Source organism: Sinocyclocheilus rhinocerous, unplaced genomic scaffold, assembly GCF_001515625.1.
Source record: "Sinocyclocheilus rhinocerous isolate Xijiao unplaced genomic scaffold, SAMN03320098_v1.1 scaffold311, whole genome shotgun sequence".
Taxonomy (NCBI): Eukaryota; Metazoa; Chordata; class Actinopteri; order Cypriniformes; family Cyprinidae; genus Sinocyclocheilus; species Sinocyclocheilus rhinocerous.
Genome location: NW_015623669.1, coordinates 635,892 through 660,320, shown reverse-complemented (window position 1 = coordinate 660,320; position 24,429 = coordinate 635,892). Strand labels below are relative to the sequence as shown.

General features: G+C 37.4%; 1 protein-coding gene across 1 annotated transcript in view; it reads right to left on the bottom strand.

Annotated features, from left to right (window-relative positions):
- The window catches only part of adgra2 (adhesion G protein-coupled receptor A2), an 86,546-nt gene extending 62,448 nt beyond the window's left edge, over positions 1 to 24,098 (bottom strand). Inside the window, exon 1 of the mRNA XM_016533091.1 lies at positions 23,251 to 24,098. Within this exon, the coding sequence (XP_016388577.1) occupies positions 23,251 to 23,480 (230 nt within the window). The 5' untranslated portion in view covers positions 23,481 to 24,098. The remainder of the gene's footprint in view (positions 1 to 23,250) is intronic.
- Positions 24,099 to 24,429: the final 331 nt, after the last annotated feature.

Below are 24,429 nucleotides of genomic sequence, written 5' to 3'. Positions count from 1 at the left end.
TGAAATAAACACTAGTAAAACTCCAACAACTTTTATTCCTTTTCACACAAAGTAAGATTTACAGGTTCACAGTTTCGATTAATAAAGCCTAATTTTTCGCACAATTACTAGAGGAGTAGTATGTTATATATTCAAAATAATTTTAACATGCTTCGAGATTTCAAAACTGATACTTTTGAACGTTAGCGTCACATGTCCAGCTTCATATGCATGGGTTTTCATGTTCAGTAGGTTTGTTCGGTAGCTCATGCAGTATGGAGTTGCACTTGAGTGGTGAAGAGCTCCGGTACAAATCCCGTCAAACTGCTTCGTCAAAACAGTTCAAACCTGCATATAAGGAAGTTCAAAAGGTACTTTGCATCAACAAATGCATTTTTATATCAGTTTTGAATTTGTTAATACTATCGGATAGGTTTAGGGTTAGGTTTGGTGTAGGGGATATTTCCAACACAATAGATCATTAACTTTTAGCGACAGTCCCCAGATATTTGAATTATGAACTGCCGCAATATGTACCTGAAGCAACGTAATAAAAACATAGCAATACGTGCCTATATCAACGTAAAAAAAATGTGCCAGGGTCACGTATTGAACCCGTGTTTTAGCGCCACTCACTGGACATTTCACTTTGAAACTGCCGTGAAACGGGCAGTAAGGTACGTAATAACGGTGTTGCAGAAATGTATTTAGAGGCACGTATTTCGAATGAGCCTGGGTGAAAGTTACGAATGTGAGATTTAAAGTTGCAATTATAAAACATAATTCCAGAATTGTGAGAAATAATGTCACAGTTGTGAGATACTGTATGTTGTCATATTGTAAGTTATGTCACTATTGTGTAATATAAAGTACCAATTGTCATGAGATACAATCAATTATGAAATATGAAGTCATATTTCACATTTATAAAGTCACGACTGTGAGCAATAAAGTTGCAAATGTAAGATATTAAGTCATACTGTGAGTTATAAAGCTGCAATTGTGAGAAATAATGTCACAATTGGGAGATTTGAATATTTTTTATATACTGTATTTTTTTTTCTACTTTGAGGCGAAAACGGACTTCCATAGGATCTTATATAAGGAAACAAACTGCATTGTTCTCAATAGAACAGCAGGCAGGGATCAGCACACACTGACACCCGCATACAAAAATACACACTGAAAAACATGCTGCGTACACACACACACACCAGAACTTGAAGCGGCCCGCTCTGTAAACAAACTAAAACAGGCGGTGCTCCCATTCAGCTAAATAGGAAGTGAAGAAAATGAGCTGTTTATACAGAGCTTGGCTGACTGAGGTCAGAGGTCAACCCCAGAGCGCTTCCTGTTCTGCTGTGTGATGGACAGGGCAGAGAGCAAGAGCAGGTGGACGACAGAATGAGGGGAAGAGATAAGGACAATACGACAAGAGAAAGATAAAAGTTTGCAAGGAAAAGAGGAAAACAGGACAGGAATCCAGTTAAAGGATGAGAATTATATATAAAAAGAGCGAGAAAGAGAGGGGAAATGAAGGTGGGAATAGTTTAAAAAAACATTACTATTGCTACTTAAAGACAACATAAAAACTTATATGAAACCATATTTAGTTTAGATAATGCTGCATTCAAGTTATGTTGGAATAACATAATTAGAATCTGGAAACTCAGAATTTTATAAAGCTCTGATTGTTCCTACTTCACAGTTGTGATGTTATGTAAAAACAGCAAGACTGGCAGTGACTTCATAATCAACGGTACTTACACATATTTCATATTTTTCTAGTTTCATTATATACCTAGTGCTTTTATTATTGTTACCTAGTGTATTTTTTATTTTATAACAAGAGAAAAAGTTCAAATAAAGATGTTTACTGTCTAATGAAGCATTTTAATGTCACCAGTAACAAATGATTTAATGGATACCATTATTGGCATCAAGAGTTTTCAAATATGAATGAATAATTTCTGAATCAGAGGACGCGCGACCATCTTATGGTTGTCCTCTAGTAATTATGGCAATTTCAACACAACATAAAGTATCATAAATGTCCCGTATTGTGTGTGATATCAGTATAACAGGTTTCATCCAATCAAATCCTACTCAACATAACTAGTTAAAAACTCTATTTTATTTTTTACATTTATACCAAAGAGTGAAAAATTTAAGGGGGTCTGAATACTTTCCGTACCCACTGTATATATATATATTTTTTTTTCACCTGAATTAGATTATCTTCTTTAAAAAAGGGATAGTTCACTTAAAACAAAAAAATTCTGTCATAATTTACTCACTCTTAAGGTATTACAAACCTTTATGACTTTCTTTCTTCTGCATGTGGAACACAAAACGAGATATTTTGAAAAAACATATCTGTCTTTTTTTTCCCATAAAATTAAAGTCAAAGGGGACCAATAATTTTATGGTCCATTTTTGAGCTTGACAGCTCTAGATCTTATTCCCTTATGGGAAAATAATAACAAAATAACTCTTTATTGTGTTCCTTGGAAGAAAGAAGTCATATGGGTTTAGTTCCACATGGGTTGAGTACATTATAACAGAATTTTAAAAAACTATTGGGATTGAAAAATAAGTAAACAGAGCATGTTGACTATACTGCTACTCTTAAAAATAAACAATATAAAAGGATTCAAAAAGAAAAAAATGAATCATTAAAGTAAGAGGAATGGGGGAGAGAAATGTGACAAAAAGCAGACACACATTAACTGGTCGTTTCCAGTAGCGGCTTTGCCCTTCAAACAGCAGACTTCAGAGAACCAGCTAATCTACGTAAATCAGACCACAGTCTAAAGCTCCTTACTGTCAAGCTTATAAACAAAATCTAAAGTGACATGAAAGACATATACCATCAGTCATCAGAGCACTGATCCCACTCAGTGTGCTTTATTAATTATTATAGAAATTACTGCATCAGGGACAAAAGCATCTTCATGCGTCCCTTCATGCATTATGAGAGGACTTGTGTTATCGTGAGTGAGACTCAGAATCCAGATGAGCTTGAAAATGTACGTATAACTTAAGATTACACCCTGCTGCTGCGGTGTGGCAGCACAACGTGACGCAGTCTGGCAAGGACGAGTGTTTCCTCAGTGACAGCAGTTCCTCCCCTTTGTGTCCCACTCGCTCGGGCGGTTTGGCTCAATTTGTCTCCTCGAACCACAAGGCCTCTGAGACGAAACAACAGACCATGTCAGTTTGTCCTTCGGACAGCAAAATGGCCTTCACTTCTGCCACTCATACTAAGGAAAATAACGTATTCTGGGACATCCTGAACATTATCAGAGGACATCCTACAAGACATCCTACATTTTCAAACTTATAAATCATAAAAAACACCAAGAAGTCAAATGGCACAATGTTATCGCCTTGTGAAAAAGAAGTGCATTTTAGCATACTTTCAAAACGAGTATTTACAAAAATAACATACTTTAAAAATATATACTTAAGTGCAAACTAAATGTAATGTTTTTGGACACTTAATTACATGTTATAAAATGTAGTATAGTTGAAGTCAATTGTAAATGCAGTTAGTTGAACTTAAGAGTGTTTTTTGAACCGCTTAAATGTAAAATTTAATAATATTACAGTTCAAATTATAATCAAGCATTTTAGATGTACTTTAGTATGTCAGTTAACATATCAACATGTTTATTTCTTTAATGCATGACAAAATATTATTAAAACAATGATTTAAATTTTACTGAACAGTGAAACCTTTTATTGGACATTATTACAAAGTTTATATACACTCATTACTTAAAGGGACAGTTCACCCAAAAATGAAAATTCTGTCATTAATTACTCACCCTCATGTCGTTCCAAACCTATAAGACCTTCATTGATCTTCGGAACAAAAATTAAGATATTTTTGATGAAATCCGAGAGCTTTCTGACCCTGCATAGACAGCAATGCAACTGACACGTTCAAGGCCCAGAAAGGTAGTAAGGACATCATTAAAATAGTCCATGTGACATCAGTGGTTCAACCTTAATTTTATGAATCTACGAGAATATTTTTTGTGCGCAAAAAAGACAAAAATAACAACTTTTTCAACAATTTCTTCTCTTTCGGGTCAGTCTGTTTTGTGTTCCGAAGATGAACAAAGGTCTTACGGGTTTGGAACGACATTAGAGTGAGTAATTAATGACAGAATTTAAATTTTTGGGTGAACTTTCCCTTTAAGTGTGTTAAGAAACAGTCATTAAAGTGTCTCTCTTTAGATACTCTTAAGTGATCTTTTATTTAAAAATAAAAATTATATTATCTGCAAGTACAGTTTTTAAATATAAGTATATATTTAAAAACAGTATATATATTTTAAAAAGTATATATAAAAATATATACTTATACGATTTGAAGTACACTACAAGTGCATACTCTCCACAATTAAGTGCACTTCTTTTTCTCAAGGGACCCAGAATGTCATCTATTTCTTCCTTACGAAGAGTCACTAAGAGACCAACTAAATTAACCAAGATTGTTCCCCAACGGACAACTATTAAGGGCATTAGCAGCAAACCCGACATTCGACATGCCTTTATTAGTTTACGTGAGAGTTCTTTGTGATTCTCAGTACAGGAGATGAGTTTAACTGTACTTCAGCGTCATTCTGATTTTCTCTCCTTCTGGAGCCAAACAGAAGAACCGCTGTCTGGATAGGAGTCACACAGTGGGATTTAAATTTAATAATACTGCACTGAGTTTAGCCAACAAGCTCCCATTAAATACCTCCACTTTGCCCAGGATGCCTACAGCACATTATTAACTACTGCTATAGGCCTTAGAGGAGATGCCATGTTTAATTTGACACAACTGTTCTACTATCTTAAGGTCATAGATCATGTCTAATAAACAAGTCCTTGATTTTTTGGGAAAATACATATTTACATATATAAGGCTAATTACTACTGCATCAATTATTGTGCAAACTATGTACTTTTGTGGATTTAGTCCAATATACAGTATATTCATGTTTCAGTTTCAGTGTTTACATGTTTTTCAGTTTAAATGCATGTGAAACTGACTATTAAAGGGATAGAAAAATGAAAATTTTGTCATAATTTACTGATCCTCAAGTTGTTCCAAACCTGTAAGAGTTTCTTTCTTCTGTTAAGAATAAAAAAGATATTTTGAATAATGTAGGTAACTAAACAGTTGCACAGTGTGGAAGTCAATAGATTCCATAAACTATTTGGTTACACGCGTTCTTCAACATATCTTCTGTGTTCAACAGAAGAAAGAAACTCATACAGGTTTGAGGGTGAGTAAATGATGACAGAATTTTCATTTTTGGGTGAACTATCCCTAGTCAGTTCACACCAAGATGAATATTCAGAGTCAAAATTCTGTTTGGTAAACATTTTAATTTGAATGAATGGCTGTAAATGCATCATGCATCTCTTGCACAGCACTGTGAAGAAAACTGGCCAGCCAATAAGATTTGCGCCTTTGGTCACATGCCCAGAGATGCTGCTGTTACATAAAATTATGAATTTGTGGCTCACAAACAGCCTATTTTGCTAAGCATCAGTGACTAGAAGAGGAAGAATCCAGAACTGGCTCTCTTGTCATTGCACTTTTGTATTTGATGTCATATAAAGAACTCCACAGTTCAATCTAAAAATCAGAACTACTTTTTGAAAACATGAAAGTACGATCTGCATGACTTCCTTTTCCATGCGAGAGCCAGAAACGCAGTGACAGAGAGTGAAATTGAATTTTCATCTCGTTTTTTTATTTACGCATTGATTTTAACAGACATAATTGCATACAAAATTCGGACCGAACTTGTGTTAGTGTGAACAGGCCTTTAGTCCTTTAATATTAATTACATTACATTCACTTCAAATTTGCGTAACTCCTTAGGAACCCAATGACAACAAATGAGCTCAAGAGAGACATTGCCTCCATCTGGAAATGTATGTTGTTGTCGGTTACTTTGGTTTTAGACACTACTTTTGCCAAATAATCTCTGTGATATTGTTGTACCCGTTGATTATTTTCTCTTGCCATACGATGACAATGATGAGAGCTATACTGATCTCCAAAACCATGCTGTGTACATTAGAATGAATGTGCAAATTATAAAAGATTATGCTGCATCAGAAGGAAGAGGAGAGGAGGGCTGAGGAGGTGAGGAGTGATGAAACGGTGCAGACAGATGAGTGCGTATAGGGAGTGAGAGTTGAGCAGGATGATAGAGAACCTGCATCTCTCTTGTCTGACTGAGGGTTTCTAAGCTCAAGTGGGGCCCCTAGTCTCTGCACTACACAATGTGTGTGTGTGTGTGTGTGTGTGTCCTATCACAGGCCCCACAGTGAAGTGGAAGTTATCAGAAAAAGAAAGTACTCTGTCTAGCAAATGTGGCATGTTGAAATACCCTTAACCTCAAAGGACCTTCGGTCTCCCTCACGTCCTCCTGCTGTAATGCTCTCAGATCAACACAGGCTTATTCAGCAACTGTCAAAGACTGTGGACATCATATACCAACTTTGTCAACAGTTACTTTTAGAACTCAAAACTATTAAACAGAAAAGATTCTCTATGACATTAATCATTAAATCAGTAAGAGTGGCTAAAATCTCCTTAATTGTGCTAAAATCACTGTAAAGAAAGGCTTCTTGTGGCTTTTTTAAAACAGCAATGTGATAAATCACACCAATAGTCAATAAATACCTACATTTAATTTTAATAACCATAGTAAATTATTCTGATATGTGGTCACAGGCTCTTTTATAATGACTGCAGTTGTGACTCAATCTGATTTTAGCGTCAGAACTATGTTTTATAATCTGAATCTTTGCGGCCTCCTCCTGAGGAAGTCTTAAAGGTACAGTAGCAAAAACAGCCTATTTAATTTTAAGGGTCAGGAGAAAGGAGGGAAAACAGTGATGAACAAACAATATTACTATGTTACAAAAGTGAACAATGTGGCCTCTTAAAGCTAGCAAGGATTTAAAAAAAAAAAAAAGATCCTGTTTTTGCTCTGTTACTTGATTTTCTCATTATCTACTGACTATTAAAGTGACTTCTTCCACTCCAAATGCTATTATTATCCGTGCACACTGTATAGGTGTCATAACAAAAATCTAAAAGTGGTGCTTTTTGTTCCTGAAAGAGACTGTTCTCTTTTCAACAAGTCAGTCAGTTGTTGTTGACTCAAAAAATACTCAATTTGTGAGTATTATTGTAGTAATATTTATATCATATCACAGGTTTTATTTAGACTTTGAATTAGCTTTTATTTTTATATTTTTAGTTTTCATTTTAAATTCAGTTTAATTTTCAGTATTTAGTTATGTGCTTTTGACAGTTTTATTAGCTTTGTTTTTTTAGTATTACTATTTAAATTTAATTTATTTGTATTTCAGCTTCAGACTTTATTTATTTCTATTTTGTAATTTCAGTGCTGTAAATTAAACTGATTTCATTTAGTTGCCTAGGCAACAGTTCTAATTTTTGTTTAAAGTTTTTCATCTATTATTCATATTTTAATTTCAGCTTTATTACAATTAACAAAAAATGTTATTTTAGTTTTAGTTAACAATAGTAACCCTAATTGTGTGTGTGTGTGTGTGTGTGTGTGTTGCAATTCCATCTGTTCACACTACTGAAGCAAAAATGACACACTTATTTTCTTCCAGCTGGTGAGCGATAAAAACACTGACAGCCAATAAGAATCAATCTTGCTTTAAAGAGCTTGAGCATTTAAAACAGCAGACAACAGAACTGCAACACGTGCTTATAATAGTTAATTAGCACACGCTAATATAGTTATCGTTATAAACATGGGCTTTAACACCTGCGTATTGACAGAGAAATGAAACATAAATGAGAAGTCCAAGGTTATGAAAGAACAACCTGAGAAATATAAAATCACGAATTTATCAGAACTTCTGCGAAATCAAAATGATTCAAATGTTTTGTTGGAGAATTCAGACAGCTTCTTAGAAAACAAGAGGTGAGAAAAGAGAAAGAGGGGTACCAGCCAGAACAGGGAAAATCCATATATGACAGAGAGAGAGAGAGAGAGAGAGAGAGAGAGGTCCCTTCAGCTTTGCTACTAATGAAGCCTAAGAGTCCAAGAGCAGCCAGGAGAGTGTGTGTGTGTGTGTGTGTGTGTGTGTGTAGACGCTTTTGTCAGTGTGTATGCATACATGCCTCTTTGTATGTATAAATTTGTTTAGATTAATGTGTTTTGGGTGTGTTTGTGTCTGCTTATTCACGCACATGTCTTTTGCTCTCCCTCATTCTTGCGTGTTTGTAAAGTGTGTGTCAGCGAGACACTGTGTGTGTGTGTGTTTGAACAGAAGCTGGGCCGCTCTGCTTTTTGTTAAAGGGCAGCTATTCTCTCTCGAGTTCTTCAAGTATCACGGTTGCTGCCTGACAGTTCTTTGCCTCCAAAGCTCCAGCCGACCCCCATCCTACTCCAGCATCCAGCCCAGATCCCCTCAGCCACGCTGGGGCTTGAGTGCTGCTGGAGGCTGGCTGTCTGGAGAAGCACTTTGCAGCAAAAAGCCACTCAAGAAAAGTAGCGATGTGTGCCTGAGAGCCTTGCATCTGTCCTCAACATGGAAGGTGAAATATATGTGTCTATGTACATATGAGTGTGTAGCTGCTCAAGTCAATGTAAACAGTGACCAATTTATGATAATACTCAGATTAGGAAAAAAAGTATCCAACATCCACTAAAAGCACAACTTTGATACACAACCAACATCAGGCCGAGCTGCACTTTTACAGTTACGCAACAAAGTTAACGTACACTTTAAAAAAGGATTTTAATTAGAGTGTTTTACAAGAAAATACTATTTCAGTCTTTCTCCTTTAAAATTTCATGTTTAATTCAATTTTACCTTTCATTTCTTTCTAATTATTTGAAAAATTTACTAGAGATTTATGGGTGAAAACTGAATCCTAACCCTTTTTTTTTCTTCTACATTTCTAATTCATTTTTATTTTAATGCTTATTTAAATGTATTTTTAATTGCAGTTGAGTTTTAGTTTGTTTTGGCAGTTTAGTTACAGTTACTTTTATTATAGTTAAGCTGTAAAGATGGCAGTCCGATTTTTGTTGTTTACATTCATTGCATGCTATGACCATTATGATTCATCTTAATTCTTGATACACTGTACATATATGTCATTAATTACTCTTTTGCGGCAGAAATGCTACAGCAAGAGCATCTTAATTTATGTCAGAAGTACACAAAAGACAAAATCAAAATGGGTTATGAATCAACATTACATCACATGCTGAATCATCATCTACTATTCCACCAAGTTAAGATAGAATGACTTTGAAAATACATATTTATTTTGGTTGTTTATCTTGTTTAGTCCTTTTTTTTTTCTTTTTTCAACTTTAGTTACTTTTCAGTTAGTGTATTACTGTAAGGTTTGTCAAAATGCATTAGCACACGCAATGAAAAATGTTTATGGCATTATTTATTTATTTATTTTATTTTATTTATTTATTTATGAGAATTTAAATGCAATTTGACATTTTTCTCAGCACCTATTACAGTGATATCTGTGCTCTACCTCTGTCTTTTACATTCGCACATACAGTATTCTTGCTTCAGTATTCTTATTACACATAAATATCTGAATGGACTGACAGGCTTAAATATTTTACTTCAGTCTGTTTAATCACTGGTTTTCATCTTAGTTTTAGTATGACACTAACCTTGTCTCTCACACACACACACACACGATCTGTCCGAAAGCCTTGAGCACAATGAGCACTTAGTGCTTAAATGCATCTTGAGATGTGAATGCATGTCTTTGTGCAGCTAGCCTGCAGGAAAAGAGAGAGAAAGAGACAAAGACAGAGAAAGACACAGATTTTGCCAAGTCCACCCCATCCATCTCTAAGTCTGTCAGCGGTTAAGTGGACGCATGTAATTGTACAGCAACTGTTTGCTGATTGACTTATGCAGAGTCATAAGACGATCAGAAATCCTTCTCAGATATGGACACATAAAGCATTTACTGTCCTCATCGCTGCGCAAACAGCACATCAGATGCTGTAGATCCAGCCAGGGGCATACAAATAATGGGTGAAACAATATAAAACATAACAGCTTTGCTTATAAATATTAATTATGCAACATCAAAAATCCCAAACAGCAAAAAATGTGTGAAAGCAAAAATTGTGCTTTGTTAAAAGTTATGTATTTATGAATTATAAAGATATATAATATAGATATATAAGACATATAGTTTTTAATTAATAGCCACAAAATATATTATTAAATGAACAATAAGCATATTGACCAATTTCTGCCTCTCATTTGCCACTCCAATTAAAGATCTCACAATCAAAGCAGGGAAAACAGTCTTCACTTTCAATGCTGCTGGGAATCGTAGTAGACAGAACGAAGACGTCAAATATCTGTTCGTGAGAGTGTGTGTGTGTTAAGGGTGACCCTTGAAGGCCGGAAAACCCAGCGGTCCACAAGCTGCTGCTTATTTCAAAATTACAGACTGTGTTTGGGACACGTGTGTGTGTGTTTGAGAGAGAGAGCAAGTGGGTGTGTGTGTGTGTGCATATGTTGGGCTTTTCCACAGCCTAAAATTAAAATCAGGGTTTTATAAACACTCTTTAATTATAGAGAAGAAGATGATGCACTATTTTTGGGAACTGTGGCCATGAACGCCCTTCTCGTACACACAAACACACACTCTCTCTATAACAGAAAATACATGTGTGCATAAATACAGTCCATACAAGCCACTGCAGAGTACAAGATATCACCATAAGTAACCATAAAAAGACAGCGTGCATTTAAAAATAGAGCAATGTGCGTGGATCGGTTGAACGAGAGGCTACTAGAAATACTACTAGCTACTTCAGAAGTATAGTGAATGTTAATTGCTGTCTTTGGAATGCGCAATTATTACTAAAACAATGTTAACCACGCAAGGCTACCATCACAGTCATATCACAGAAGAAAAAGGGCTGTACTCTTGGGAACTGGTCTGTGTGTTAGTGTGCGTTCATGGTTTGACCCAGATAACAAGACGATGTTGGTTTGGATGCTGGACGAGCTCATTGTAAACACAAAGGACCTGGACTTTTGCTTATGATTATGTACAGGCCACTGGTCAAGTGGAGGACAACAAGCAATTGCTGCTCTGTGGTGTGTATTTGTGCATTAGAGTGAATAAACAATGTAAGAGAGAAAAAAAATGTGTGTGCTAAAGAAATATTCTGGGTTAAATATGATCTATGAGATATGATCTATCAACAGCACCTACTGACAGCCAGAAAAGCGACAGGACATTCTGATGACACTTGTTTTCTGTCCACTTGTTTCTCCCTAACCACTGTGAAGTCTTATGTGAAGTTTTAAGTGAAACTCCTTATAACTATACATCAAAAATTAAATCTTGTGTGTCACGTCACAAAAGTTTCATATTTAGTGTGGACAGTCAATGTGGATTGCCTAGTTAGAATATTGTGTCAATAATTCAATAAAAATTACAATAAGAGTACAAAGGATTGGAAGCACCACACAATATATAATCACAATGTGTTCTCTCAAACCATTGCGTTTTAAGAATGATGGTAAAATTTTACAGTTACTGTTGCTGAATTGTACTATTCACACTTATAGTACCTTGCATAGTACTAGTGGTGTTTTGTTTGTGAACAAATCAGTATTTTGGAATGAATCGTCGAAGTGAACAAATTGTCCTAAAATTTTCACTCTCCTATTTGACGCATGAAAACAGACTGCTTTCTTGCCATCAAAGACTGACTATGGCACTTGCCAACGGCATTCAACGGCAAGCTCGGATATACTGACATACTGAATGAACAGTGTTGGGAGTAACGCATTACAAAAGTAATAATATTACAGTAGTATATTACGTTTAGCTGTAACGCAGTAATATAACGCATTACTAATAAAATTTGGGTAATATTATTACTCGTTACAATCTCAGTAACGCAAGTTACAACAACATATTACCGTACTAACACCGCAAAACAGCACCAGAGAAAGAAATCTGCGGGTAAAATAGTGTCTATCTTCTGTTGCTGGAATTAGATGGTTGAGATGACTGCAGAGACGGATTCTACATTTGTGAGATGGACACACTCCTGTTATTTTCAGTTTATCGGAGAAAAGGATAAGAATGCTTAGCAATATGTGCGACACCAAACTCTCAACATGGAGAAATAGCACGAGTAAAACCTGGAAACACCTGGACTGGTGCCACTAACACTAAGCTACCGGAGAGAGAGCTGCGGGGTCGGAGAAGAGAAAAAAGGCGGCGGACGAGCGCAGACAAGCAACAAAAATTAAGTTTAACTAAAAATAACAAAATATGTTTTTATTAAATCATAGTCTATATGTAAAATGATGTGATAACTTCCCCGTGCTGAGATGCGTCGTATCATGTGTCGACGATAGCCAGAGATATTGTCAAAACAAAGCATCAAAAATTGGCAATATTACGAGGATTTAGCATTTCCAAGTAATGTAGGCCTGTTACATTCTTCTTATTATTAGGCCTATTATTATTATTAGGTTACTTTTATTATTAAATTACATGAAATTATTGCGCCGCAATAATTTTTTTTAAACAGGTCTATTAATTTATACAATTGAATTATAGGCCTATAATTAAAATTATTAACACTGCAGTCATCAATGAAAATTAAGAGCAGCTTTATTTCGTGCACAGATTTTCAAAAACAACCTGTTTAACGCGAAATACGTTTCTTCTCATGTTTTTCACTATAGGCTACGGGCCACAAGAGAAATATCAAGGGAATAATTTAAGACAGATATATACCATCATCAGCCTATATTGAAGTAATTTTGTCTCTTGTTGTCTCAGAGAATATGCGCCGTTAATGCAGCGTTAGAAAGCTCCGTCAGTTTTTTTACTTTAACTTTCTCTTTAGTGAGTTTACTGACGTTCACGGCATAACTCTTGCGCACAGTTTGCGCGTTGCTTGACCCCGCCCCCATAATATCAATCGCTTGTAGGCCACATATTAGGCATTTTTTTAATGTTTATTTTTCAAGGGTTTTATAAACACTCTTTAATTATAGAGAAGAAGATGATGCACTATTTTTGGGAACTGTGGCCATGAACGCCCTTCTCGTACACACAAACACACACTCTCTCTATAACAGAAAATACATGTGTGCATAAATACAGTCCATACAAGCCACTGCAGAGTACAAGATATCACCATAAGTAACCATAAAAAGACAGCGTGCATTTAAAAATAGAGCAATGTGCGTGGATCGGTTGAACGAGAGGCTACTAGAAATACTACTAGCTACTTCAGAAGTATAGTGAATGTTAATTGCTGTCTTTGGAATGCGCAATTATTACTAAAACAATGTTAACCACGCAAGGCTACCATCACAGTCATATCACAGAAGAAAAAGGGCTGTACTCTTGGGAACTGGTCTGTGTGTTAGTGTGCGTTCATGGTTTGACCCAGATAACAAGACGATGTTGGTTTGGATGCTGGACGAGCTCATTGTAAACACAAAGGACCTGGACTTTTGCTTATGATTATGTACAGGCCACTGGTCAAGTGGAGGACAACAAGCAATTGCTGCTCTGTGGTGTGTATTTGTGCATTAGAGTGAATAAACAATGTAAGAGAGAAAAAAAATGTGTGTGCTAAAGAAATATTCTGGGTTAAATATGATCTATGAGATATGATCTATCAACAGCACCTACTGACAGCCAGAAAAGCGACAGGACATTCTGATGACACTTGTTTTCTGTCCACTTGTTTCTCCCTAACCACTGTGAAGTCTTATGTGAAGTTTTAAGTGAAACTCCTTATAACTATACATCAAAAATTAAATCTTGTGTGTCACGTCACAAAAGTTTCATATTTAGTGTGGACAGTCAATGTGGATTGCCTAGTTAGAATATTGTGTCAATAATTCAATAAAAATTACAATAAGAGTACAAAGGATTGGAAGCACCACACAATATATAATCACAATGTGTTCTCTCAAACCATTGCGTTTTAAGAATGATGGTAAAATTTTACAGTTACTGTTGCTGAATTGTACTATTCACACTTATAGTACCTTGCATAGTACTAGTGGTGTTTTGTTTGTGAACAAATCAGTATTTTGGAATGAATCGTCGAAGTGAACAAATTGTCCTAAAATTTTCACTCTCCTATTTGACGCATGAAAACAGACTGCTTTCTTGCCATCAAAGACTGACTATGGCACTTGCCAACGGCATTCAACGGCAAGCTCGGATATACTGACATACTGAATGAATACTGACCTACTCAGTGTTTTAAGTCTTAAAGAGACAGTGAACAATCTTGTTCATGAATGAACTGAAAGATTCACCCTTGTGACAAAGAAGTGCGCCAAATTATATAGAATGTGTTTTAATAGAAATGAATGACATAAAAGTATATTTTAGTTTACCATAAATGTTTAGCAGTGCACTTTAAACATATTTCAAAAGCAATAGATTCATGCAATTACAAGTACTAGTACATATACAAGTCCTACTTAAGTGGGTCAAAATGCTCTCAAATAACTGCATTTAATGTAATTTCAACTATAATACACTTTTAATTGTAAATAACATGCAATTCAGCATCTAAAAACATAACTTAGGTATATTCTTTTAAAGCATATTATTTCCATAAAATATACTTTTTAAAAGTATGCTGAAGAGTAATTATTGTGTGTGTGTGTGTGTGTGTGTGTGTGTGTCTGTGATCACACTGAATAAACTAAACATCTTTTTTTTTTGTTTTCATTTGTTTTGCCTGTTATTGTTTTTACACATAAAATTGAAATTGACAATAGTACTGCCCAGTAGTTGACAAAATGCATAAAATAAAACTTGTTTTCAGCTGAGTGAATGATTTAATGATTCACTCAAAACACACTTCTACTGGCAAAAAAACGTAAATTGCAGAAAGGGCCACTGAACGAATCAGTGAACAAATCTTTTTGGTGAATGGACTCAAAAGATTTGAGTCAGTGAGATGAATCAAAATCAAAACCACAGCACCAATACAATAACACACATCCGTGAGATACAAGCCAATATTAGCACTATGATGACCGAGAGGGGACAGCTGAAGACAGAGATAAACACAGATTAAAGAAAGAAATTAGATCAGAATGAGAGTCTGTGGACAGGGAAGGAGGAAGAGAGAGATAGAGAGAGCGAGAGTTCAACAATTCTTGGAGTCAGTTAAGACAAGTAGAGTGAAAGGAAAAACTATCCAAACAGAGATTCCCACTGTGCGCCGGGAGGAGCATCGCTCTCTCTCTCTCGCACTCAGCCGAACACGACACTGCTGGGGGATTTTTCATCTGCAAATTCCCATCCGAAGCGGTCACACAAATAAACACAGCACACATAACTGCTTAATGATTCCACAGAAAAAGTTTTTCCTCAGAAACAGCGCCGACGTCTACCTAGACGCTCGGGATGGAGGTCAGAGGTCAAAGCGTGTGTGGCAGGGGCAGGTGTGATGGGTTAGGCTCATGATATCCAGTGTCTGGGTCTTTGTTTGCTTTTTTGATTTATTGCGGACCGCCGCCCCTTCTCAGAACACGTGCAGTCTTTCCCTCCCTTCCCCTCCTCTACTCTCGTTGCCGTTTCCCACAAAAATAAACCCTCCTGGAATGCCGGCGTTTCGAGGACGCCCCTCCACACAATTCCCCGGATGTCTGTCAGGAAGGTTTCTCAAAACACACTCCCCTCTCGTCACACTCTGACCTCAAGGAGAGCCGCGAGCATACATCCATACAGATGCTGAGTTATGATTGCACAACACAATAAATTTCCCTTTTTCCAAAGTTCATCATGTCAGTACTGGAAAAATAGACATAGTGGGACACAGACGGACAGATGCACATACTCGTTGCAGCTGTCTGAGGGGGGCTTCGGATCAAGGTCACCAGTGTAGTTGGAATCGTTGGCATCCCAAAACAGCTTTATAAACACTCTCACACACACACACACACACACATATATATATACACACACACCAGCCAATTCAGCTCACACCCACATTCTTACAGCCATTGAAAACACACAAGCATGTTAGCACTCAAATCTGAGCAAGAGAATGCTGATACGAGATTGAACAAACATTGATTTTACGATTGTTGAGTCAGTGGATCAGCACTGAGTCAAGAAAGCGCTATATGGCGCGTAACTGTCAAAACATTATCACAGTTTTACGGTTAAAGATGGAGAGCAACACAATGTGTGCTCTTTGGCCGTGTGGGAGAGATTAGCGTCAGCTAAATTTAAAGAAATGAGCATACCGAACCACCAGCAAAATACCACAGTGACAATAACACTTACGCTCATTGTTACTGAAAAAAAAGACGTCCTTGATCATTGAACCAACACTGGTCTGTGGAATAAACACTTATTATAATATTAATTATAAAAGACAAAATTATCTTTTGGTAGTAAATGTTTAAAGTTTGCAGACCTTTTTTTTTTCCCAAGGAAAACAGACCAAAAATATTTATGACTCATCTTGTTTGCAGGGGCGTGTATTAAATTTTGTCCAATCAAATACATTCTAGAATGAGGATGCCCCTCCCCCAATACCACGATTAGCAATAGAAAAGTTGATCATAGTTTTATAAGACTGTTAATTACTTTATTTACATAAACTTCGGCAGGAAATTTAAAGCAAATAATGGCACAACAATCTACGTATATTAAACACAAAATAAATTAGTTGGAGATGTCTGTAAAGTTTCTTCTCAGAATTTTAATCCATCTAATACAAATAAGCACAGATTATTTTAACGGTAAACACTTCATCAACAGATATCAGATGTTCATGTTACACGTCTGTTTGGAGCACGTCTCTCCACTTTTTAGTGTCCATCAGCAATTTGGGTGATCTGAACACAATATTAAACAGCTGCGATGTCAGTGTGTGAATTTACCCACATATATTACCTTATCAGTAAGGTAATTGATCTTCAATTATAGATGTGAGAAGACATGTAGCTGATAAAAAGAGATCACTTTGGAATAGGGTTGGGTACCAAAACTGTATGTACCGAACCGAATCAGAACGCAGATTTCGGTGCCTCATTTCGGTGCCACTTAAATGCCTAAGCTGCCAACTAAAATATTTGCCCTCTAGTGCTCCAAAACGGATGTAAGAAGCATCATCACCACAAGTGATCGTTAATTAAATTATACTGCATTCATTTGGTGTCAGAATAATCAGAAAAATAATTTTCTTGACTGAGAAAATTCACGTGAACGCAAGTCGGAAAGCTCTGAAAATACAAATCCAACACATCTTTGTAGTAACGTTAGTGTCCATCTTGTTTTCACATTCTGACTTAAAATGAGACCATCAGAGGAGCGCGTGAATGCAGCAATTAACGTTACACTTGCTCTGAAGACACCAGGTTAGCTAGCTACATTAAACATGCTTAATGCAGATTTTAAAAAATTCATAATTACTCCAAACTTTTGTTAGTGTATATAAACACACACATTTGTAAACACTCATAAACACTCATGTATGCACTCTCATGAAGCAATGCCCAGACAAATAACCAGATAAACAAACATTCAACTAAAATTACTTTTCTTCACCCCCTTGACTCCATCTCATTCTTTCGTCTTCTTTCTTTTCCTTCATCTCTACCTCTATTTCACACTTTCCACTTCTTTACCTCCTCTCTCTCCCTTCTTTCTCTCTCTTGGTCTCCCTCCCCCTCTATCAACTCAGTCACTGTGCAGCCGCACATAATTAGCTCTAAACAGCGCACTGCTCTCCCCCACATCTGGAAAGAGTTTAGGCATGGCAGTTTCCTACCAGGACAGCTAAATATTTAGGTTCAGACTCACTGTGTATGGATGAACTCATGATAGAGGGGTGGAGAAAGAGAGCGAGAGGAAAGAGGGGGCGCGTTTGCGCAGAGAGGGGAAGAAAGTGGAAAAATGGCCGTTTATGGTAAATATATTGGGCTTTATACCACAAAGTAGCACCAAATGACTTGTATATGCCAACGGTATACGCTAATGCAGAGAGGATTTATGAGTAATTTGGGATGTAATGGAAACCTGGAGAAGGCTGACGTGTGGAACGGCATCAAACAACACAAACGCACACACGCACAAAGAGCCATCAGTTACCCCGCAGAGGTCAAAGCAGTTAAACTCTAATACAGAGGTGTAGCCACAAATCCTCTGCAGCGCTGCTTGACAAACAACTAGAAGCAGCCAATGAAATGCTCTCGCTGAACAAACCGCATCTCTCCTGCTCCTAACAGAGCACTTTGGGTGATTGACAGTTTTAAATATATTTGAAAGAAGGGCAGAGGTGAAGCATGGGGAGTAAAGAAACAGAAGAATCAGTCGGAGCTGTGACCTAGCGGTTAGCACACGTGCTCCGACACATTGAGCTCTGGGGCTCAAGTTTAAATCCAGCTCATGTTATGTCCCGATACCGCCCGCGAATACAGACTGTCAATAAAATATCGGTTAATATTTCACAATATTACTGTTTTGATCAAATAAATGCAGCCTTGATGAGCATATGATACTTCTTTAAAAAACATCATAATTATTACTGATCCCAAACATTTAAACGATAGTGTATATTGCTAAAGCATGATTTGGACTTAAGTGTGTAATCTGCACCGCCACTATTCACTGATTCATTCAGGCTACGTTCTATGGATGAACAATAAGGAAGGAGAATACGATTTGGGGTAATTACTGAGGTCACTCCCCACATTTTCCATCTCCACCAATCAGATTAAGGGATGCCATCTGCTTATCTAACTTAATCAGCTGAGGAATGCCAGATGTTGTGTTGCAGGCCTGCAGCTGGTCCAAGAGATAACCTTTACCAAAATGACTGACCCCAGAAATCACATTCTGACCTCTTGAGGCTGTCTGTTTAGCTGGAGTTGGTCAGATCACAGAACACACGGTCACTTATTTACGGTTAGAGCTAAAACGATTGTAACAATGATTTTCTCAGTGTCAAATTACTCTGAAACAAGAATGCATATGATATACAGTACTGAGATATCAATGAATATTCTTTTGTGTGACTACCAAAACACTGATTGCACTATCCATAATTCCCCTTCTCTTCCTGGCACAGAGACTGTATAAGGTGAAAGAAGCAGACAACTCATAGAAAAATGAATGGGATGAATCATATTGCTTAATATGCTGGTGTCGTACAAAATTCAGGCAAACCATTTAATCAAGTCCACTTTCACTCAAAAATTGACATACAGTACATCATGAAATGATATGCAGTGACAATGTATTTTTGTTTGGAATAACTCTGGTTCCCTTTGACAAAAAAACAATAGTTTTTTTTCTTTTGGATTATTGCAGAAAATAAGCTCTGTGACCAACAAAAGTTTATGACTCTTACATGTTTTTTTCATCATGACAATCCTCACAAATGAACAAAACGTTGATGAATTTTGAAGCCTTAACACAATCATCAGAAGTAAAAAGCTAAAAGTGGGCTACAAACGAACTTCACCATGGTCTCATGACTTCAACATCACCACCATTAAGCTTTTGAACTCAGTCTATTTAAAAACATTTTTCCTAAGAGTTTAAGTTAGAATAGTTTGTATGACTATGAACACAATGATACTGTAAAAGTAGACTAGTGAGTAGACGGGTTTACCTTTTCGGGCTGATGTTTAATGTCCCAGACAACCGCTATAGTCCCATTTAGCCACTTGTTAGCAACCGCCTTTTTTTCAAGACAATTAAAAGTGTGCTAAAGAAGTGCTAAAATGCTAGCTTGTTTCCGGGTATTGGCCTACAAAAATACAACATCCCTGCAGCACTCTATGGCCACATTGGCTCAAGTGACCCAATTCCGATTGTTTTCCTTCATTGTGGCACAGATTAGATATGATCCATGAACATGTAAACAGGAAAAAAGGACATGGATTCTGATATTCTCACATCGGTTTCAGGCCTCATTCACATGTGAAAATAAATCTGATTGGATTTGCTTCTGCGATGTAAGTGGACAGATCGAATACTCCTCTGGCAAAGTTGTATGTCATTGAAATAGTGACAATGGCGAATGGCGTCAGCTCAGGTGGACGCTTTGCCGGGTCAGTACATCTACCTTGAGTTGTTTAGCCAAATGTAAAGTGTAATTGCAGATATTGACTATAGGTCACATTTAAAAGCTGTAAGCTGACATATAAACTGACATGTAAGCTGACATGTAAGCTGGTCGTCCAAAAGTCTGATATAGTCAACAGAATTGGGAATCAAGAACTTCAGTGTAAATGCGGCCTATAGGCACTGAGTAAAGTACACATTAACAGATCAGCCAATGGAATTGCCTTGGGGTCCTAGGTTAACTCAACAGACAAACTGTTCATGACAGTGTAGAAACAGTAGAATCAGTTTAGAAATTTCAATCATTTTCTGTGTGATTTGCTAAACCTGTGACAGCATTACTGTCAGATTTGATCTCTGATTTGAAATATGAAATCTTAACAAGCAGTTTCCCATTCAAGCAGATAGGAGCAATAAAAGTTGCCAAGATGGCCACAGAGTAAACTGAGTTTCCTCATAGTGGCTTTGGCACCAATCACCTCTACTAGAACTATTTTATACCAACATTGAACATTTTGTCCTGGTGAGATAAAGAGTAGCAGGGGAGATGAGTGAGAAAGAGGCAGACGATGATATCCCAGAGTGCACCTGGGATGCTGTTGGGACAATCACAAGGAATGTCCGTGAAAACAACAGCATCGATGCAACATCGAATATTCTGCATCTAGAAAGACAACATGCAATCCTGAGAAACAGTCAGATCAACTACCTTGAAAAACACCCAACTAAACTAGTGCTGAGTGCAGCATTTTCATTAACAGTTGCTCATTTTCCCTTCAGGGGGCAGGAGACTATGAATACTTTACTTCTAACACACAAAGACTCATAAAAGTGCCACACGGTGTGCTTTCCACATGTTCGGAAAACAAATAAACGATGTTAAGAGGTACAAAAGCTCATGTGAGCTCTGTCGCCTGCCACCCAGCCTACTTTTGCCCCCTTCCTATCTTTTTTCAGTCCATTTCCTCTGGTTTCGCAGAGGCAATGTGTTGAGCAGATGTGAGCGGTTATTAAGCAGAACCACTAGTCTCTTTAAATGGAGTCCTGGCTACCCTGGGCCTCCTCCTCTGAGGGGACCAATCCCCTGGCTGCATACTCCTCTCCTGAGCTTGTTCGCGGCGTTTCGAGCACTTTTAATGTTTATGTTTTTACGACAGCCATGTGCAGGCGAATTCTGCTCCCGCTGGGAAGGGGAGCAGAAGGGCATCATGGGAAGGCAAGAGTTCTGAAGCGGCGAGTGTTTAATTCCTGCTTTTCCGCACCAATTTTCAGGCGGATACTACCAGAGACATTGGACGGCTGCACGGGCGTCCATGTCAAGAAACAGATGAAAAATAGCACTCTCCTCACCAAAACAAATACATGTAGCTCTAGACTGATCTCTCTTGTCTCACACCCGGATTAAGTGCATACTTTGTCCGACAAGTATTTTGTACGGGCGCCCAAACACCCACAGACCTGCTCTTAAGTACTATAATAGTCATCAAAACTAACAGGTAATAACACAATAGGTCATAACTAGATAAAGCCACACTTTGGAGTGGGTTTAGCTTCCTTCCTGCTCAGACAACACGAATATGGTCCATTATGAATAGACTGGGATATTACAGCACTGGGAAAGGAAGGAGACGGACGGCCATTAAAGTGCACGGGGGGGCGGGGAGGTGAAATGTGTTTCTTTTTATTCTCCTTTGGCATGGTCAAGTCAGCTGAAAGCTTGAGGGTGTGTGTGTACGGGGTGGGAGGGTTGCGTGCATGAAGCACATCTCCTTTGCTTTTGAATGAAAGGCATGTGTAAAATGACAGGGTTTTGACAATACGTCAGCATTGAGTTCTGCAATAAGCTCCTCTTCAATGCTTCAGCCTGCTCATAATTCTCACATCATCTCTTGTCTTTTGCTGAAGGAAAATACAGGTAAAGGAGCAATGAGCTGGTAGTACAGTATGTAAACAATGTGTCTCGGTAGAGTGTGATAGTTCCACTTATTCAAAAAAATAAATAAATAAATGATTTTGACATTAAATATCTAATATTTTTTTCTTTTTATGTCTAAAGTTCCAGTGCTTTTGAATTCCACCTATATCTTTCCTTCATCCTATACTTTATCTTTTAATGTTAGTCAAAAGTTGTAACAGCACAGTTACCATAAAATATTGTATTATGGCTGTGAGGTTGGCCAACTGTAAAACTAGTTAAGAAATACACACTGTATGAATGAAGTGAAAAATGTAATTATTTCATCAAAGAATCAGTTGTGCTTTAAACAAATATTATTATTGACATTTAAAAGAATCAGTGCAACATGAATGCATTACAGCAACTGTATTGCACTGAGATGTGCTCTTATTTTTAGATTATAAAAATAAGGGCTACAACTGTTACTAATCTAAATGCCTGAATAAAATGTGATATTATGATCTAGTCTTTCTCATTGTAAGAATAATAATTTTACTGCAAATGTTTCTTATACCAAAAGATGGTGCATATATTTGTATTAATCAATGAGTTGTGAAGATAAATGGTTACAGTTAACCCTGGACTCCCCATATAGAGTTACATTTTGACAGCTGCTCAAAGCTGCTGTCCATTAAGATCTTGTAGTGACCGAAAAGTGTCTGAACGTTGTCTTTATCGGTCTTGTAATGCCAGTTTAAATCATTATGCCCACTGTTGCTGTCACAACTACTGATTTTATGGTAGATGCTAGACATACACTGTCTAATCAATGCCATATCAGTGATACATGTTATTGTAGAGCACTGCGCTATCAATCATTCATGCAATCTCATTTGCTAAAGTCCTGCATCTTCAAAGAGTTGTCTGAAATCGCTTACTTGAAACTTGTTTTTTTGGAGAATTTTAGTTTAGTTATAAGATGATATTCTCAAACAACGACACACATCCTACTACAAACCCAGTTATAATTTGCTGCACAAAGCATGTCATGAAGATTTGGGTCACAAATGTAACACAAACATGAGCTTAATATAATTATATTGACTTGGTAATATCATTGTAGTTGAGTAGCCAATTGATTGTTTTCATGAAATATGTAGGCTATAACACTGACAAAGTGTTGCTAAAGAGTGAAAATGAATGAAATACTCACAGAGAGACGGTCCTGTTGGGAAGCAGACTGATTTCAGGCGTTTCAGTCAGCTCCTTCCCAACGCAGCTCACTTTCCTCCGCGCCCCGGGCGCAGCGTGAGCTTTACCGCGGTCCTCTGCGCAGCTGCAGCCGCTGGAAAGGAGCTCCGGGCAGCCCGCAGAGACTCTGTGAAGCAGCAGCAGGAGAAACACACGAACCCAAAACGGGATGCGGACGCAGGGTCCCGACATTGTCCCCCACACTATCAGCGGCGCGGTCCCAAGTCAGCCCATGACATCAGGGCACAATTTTATCTAGCTGATGATAACTTAAAGTATCAGTGATGAGAAAGACAGTAATGAAGACTAGTTACTCCTTTCCAAGTATGAATAGATAGGTCACCACATTAGACAGGTTAGAACACTCTCACTTCTGTTAAAACATGACAGCACTCCTGTCACTGATGCAGTAAAATACATCCATCATGTCATATTTTTTTCCATCATGAATTTTCTTTCCTCCATGTCCCAAATGAAAGAAGAATTTTGTAGCACCTTAAAAACTTTACGCATGTGACGAGCGCAAACAAACGACGCGCAGAAATGTCACTTTGTCGCTTTTCTAAAGGTAAGTTAAGTTGCTAGTCGTGTGCTTTTGAGCGCAGCGCAATTACGATTCTTCCAAGCAGCTGTTGTCCATACTTTTCCCCGGAGTATTTCACAAAATGCAATGTGATTTGTCATAAAGTTCGGGTCGCGCATCAGCAAACATGACGCGCTGCGGCCCCGGGGCGCTCCAGGGTCCGTGTGGTATCAGTCGCAGTCTGACTTTGAATAACGGTCCCGATCTTAATTCCAGGACTCTGGCGCTTTCCCTCTGCCATCCTGTCACACTCACATTCAGCTCCAGCCTCAGTGCGCACATTCCTCTCCCGGGGCCGCGCGGTCCTAGCGCAGCCAACTTAATGTCACCAATATCAATCTATTTATGTTAACGCTAACATTTTACATGACAGTATCCAGGTTTTGCTAGTCTAAATCATTATTATAGTAGTAAAATGTACTGTTTATTTTGCGTACTGTGTATAATGAGCAAGAGAATTTAGAATAGATCACACACACACACAGATACATGTATGTATGTATATGTGTGTGCATGTATAGCTATATATATATGTGTGTGTGTGTGTGTGCGTGTGTG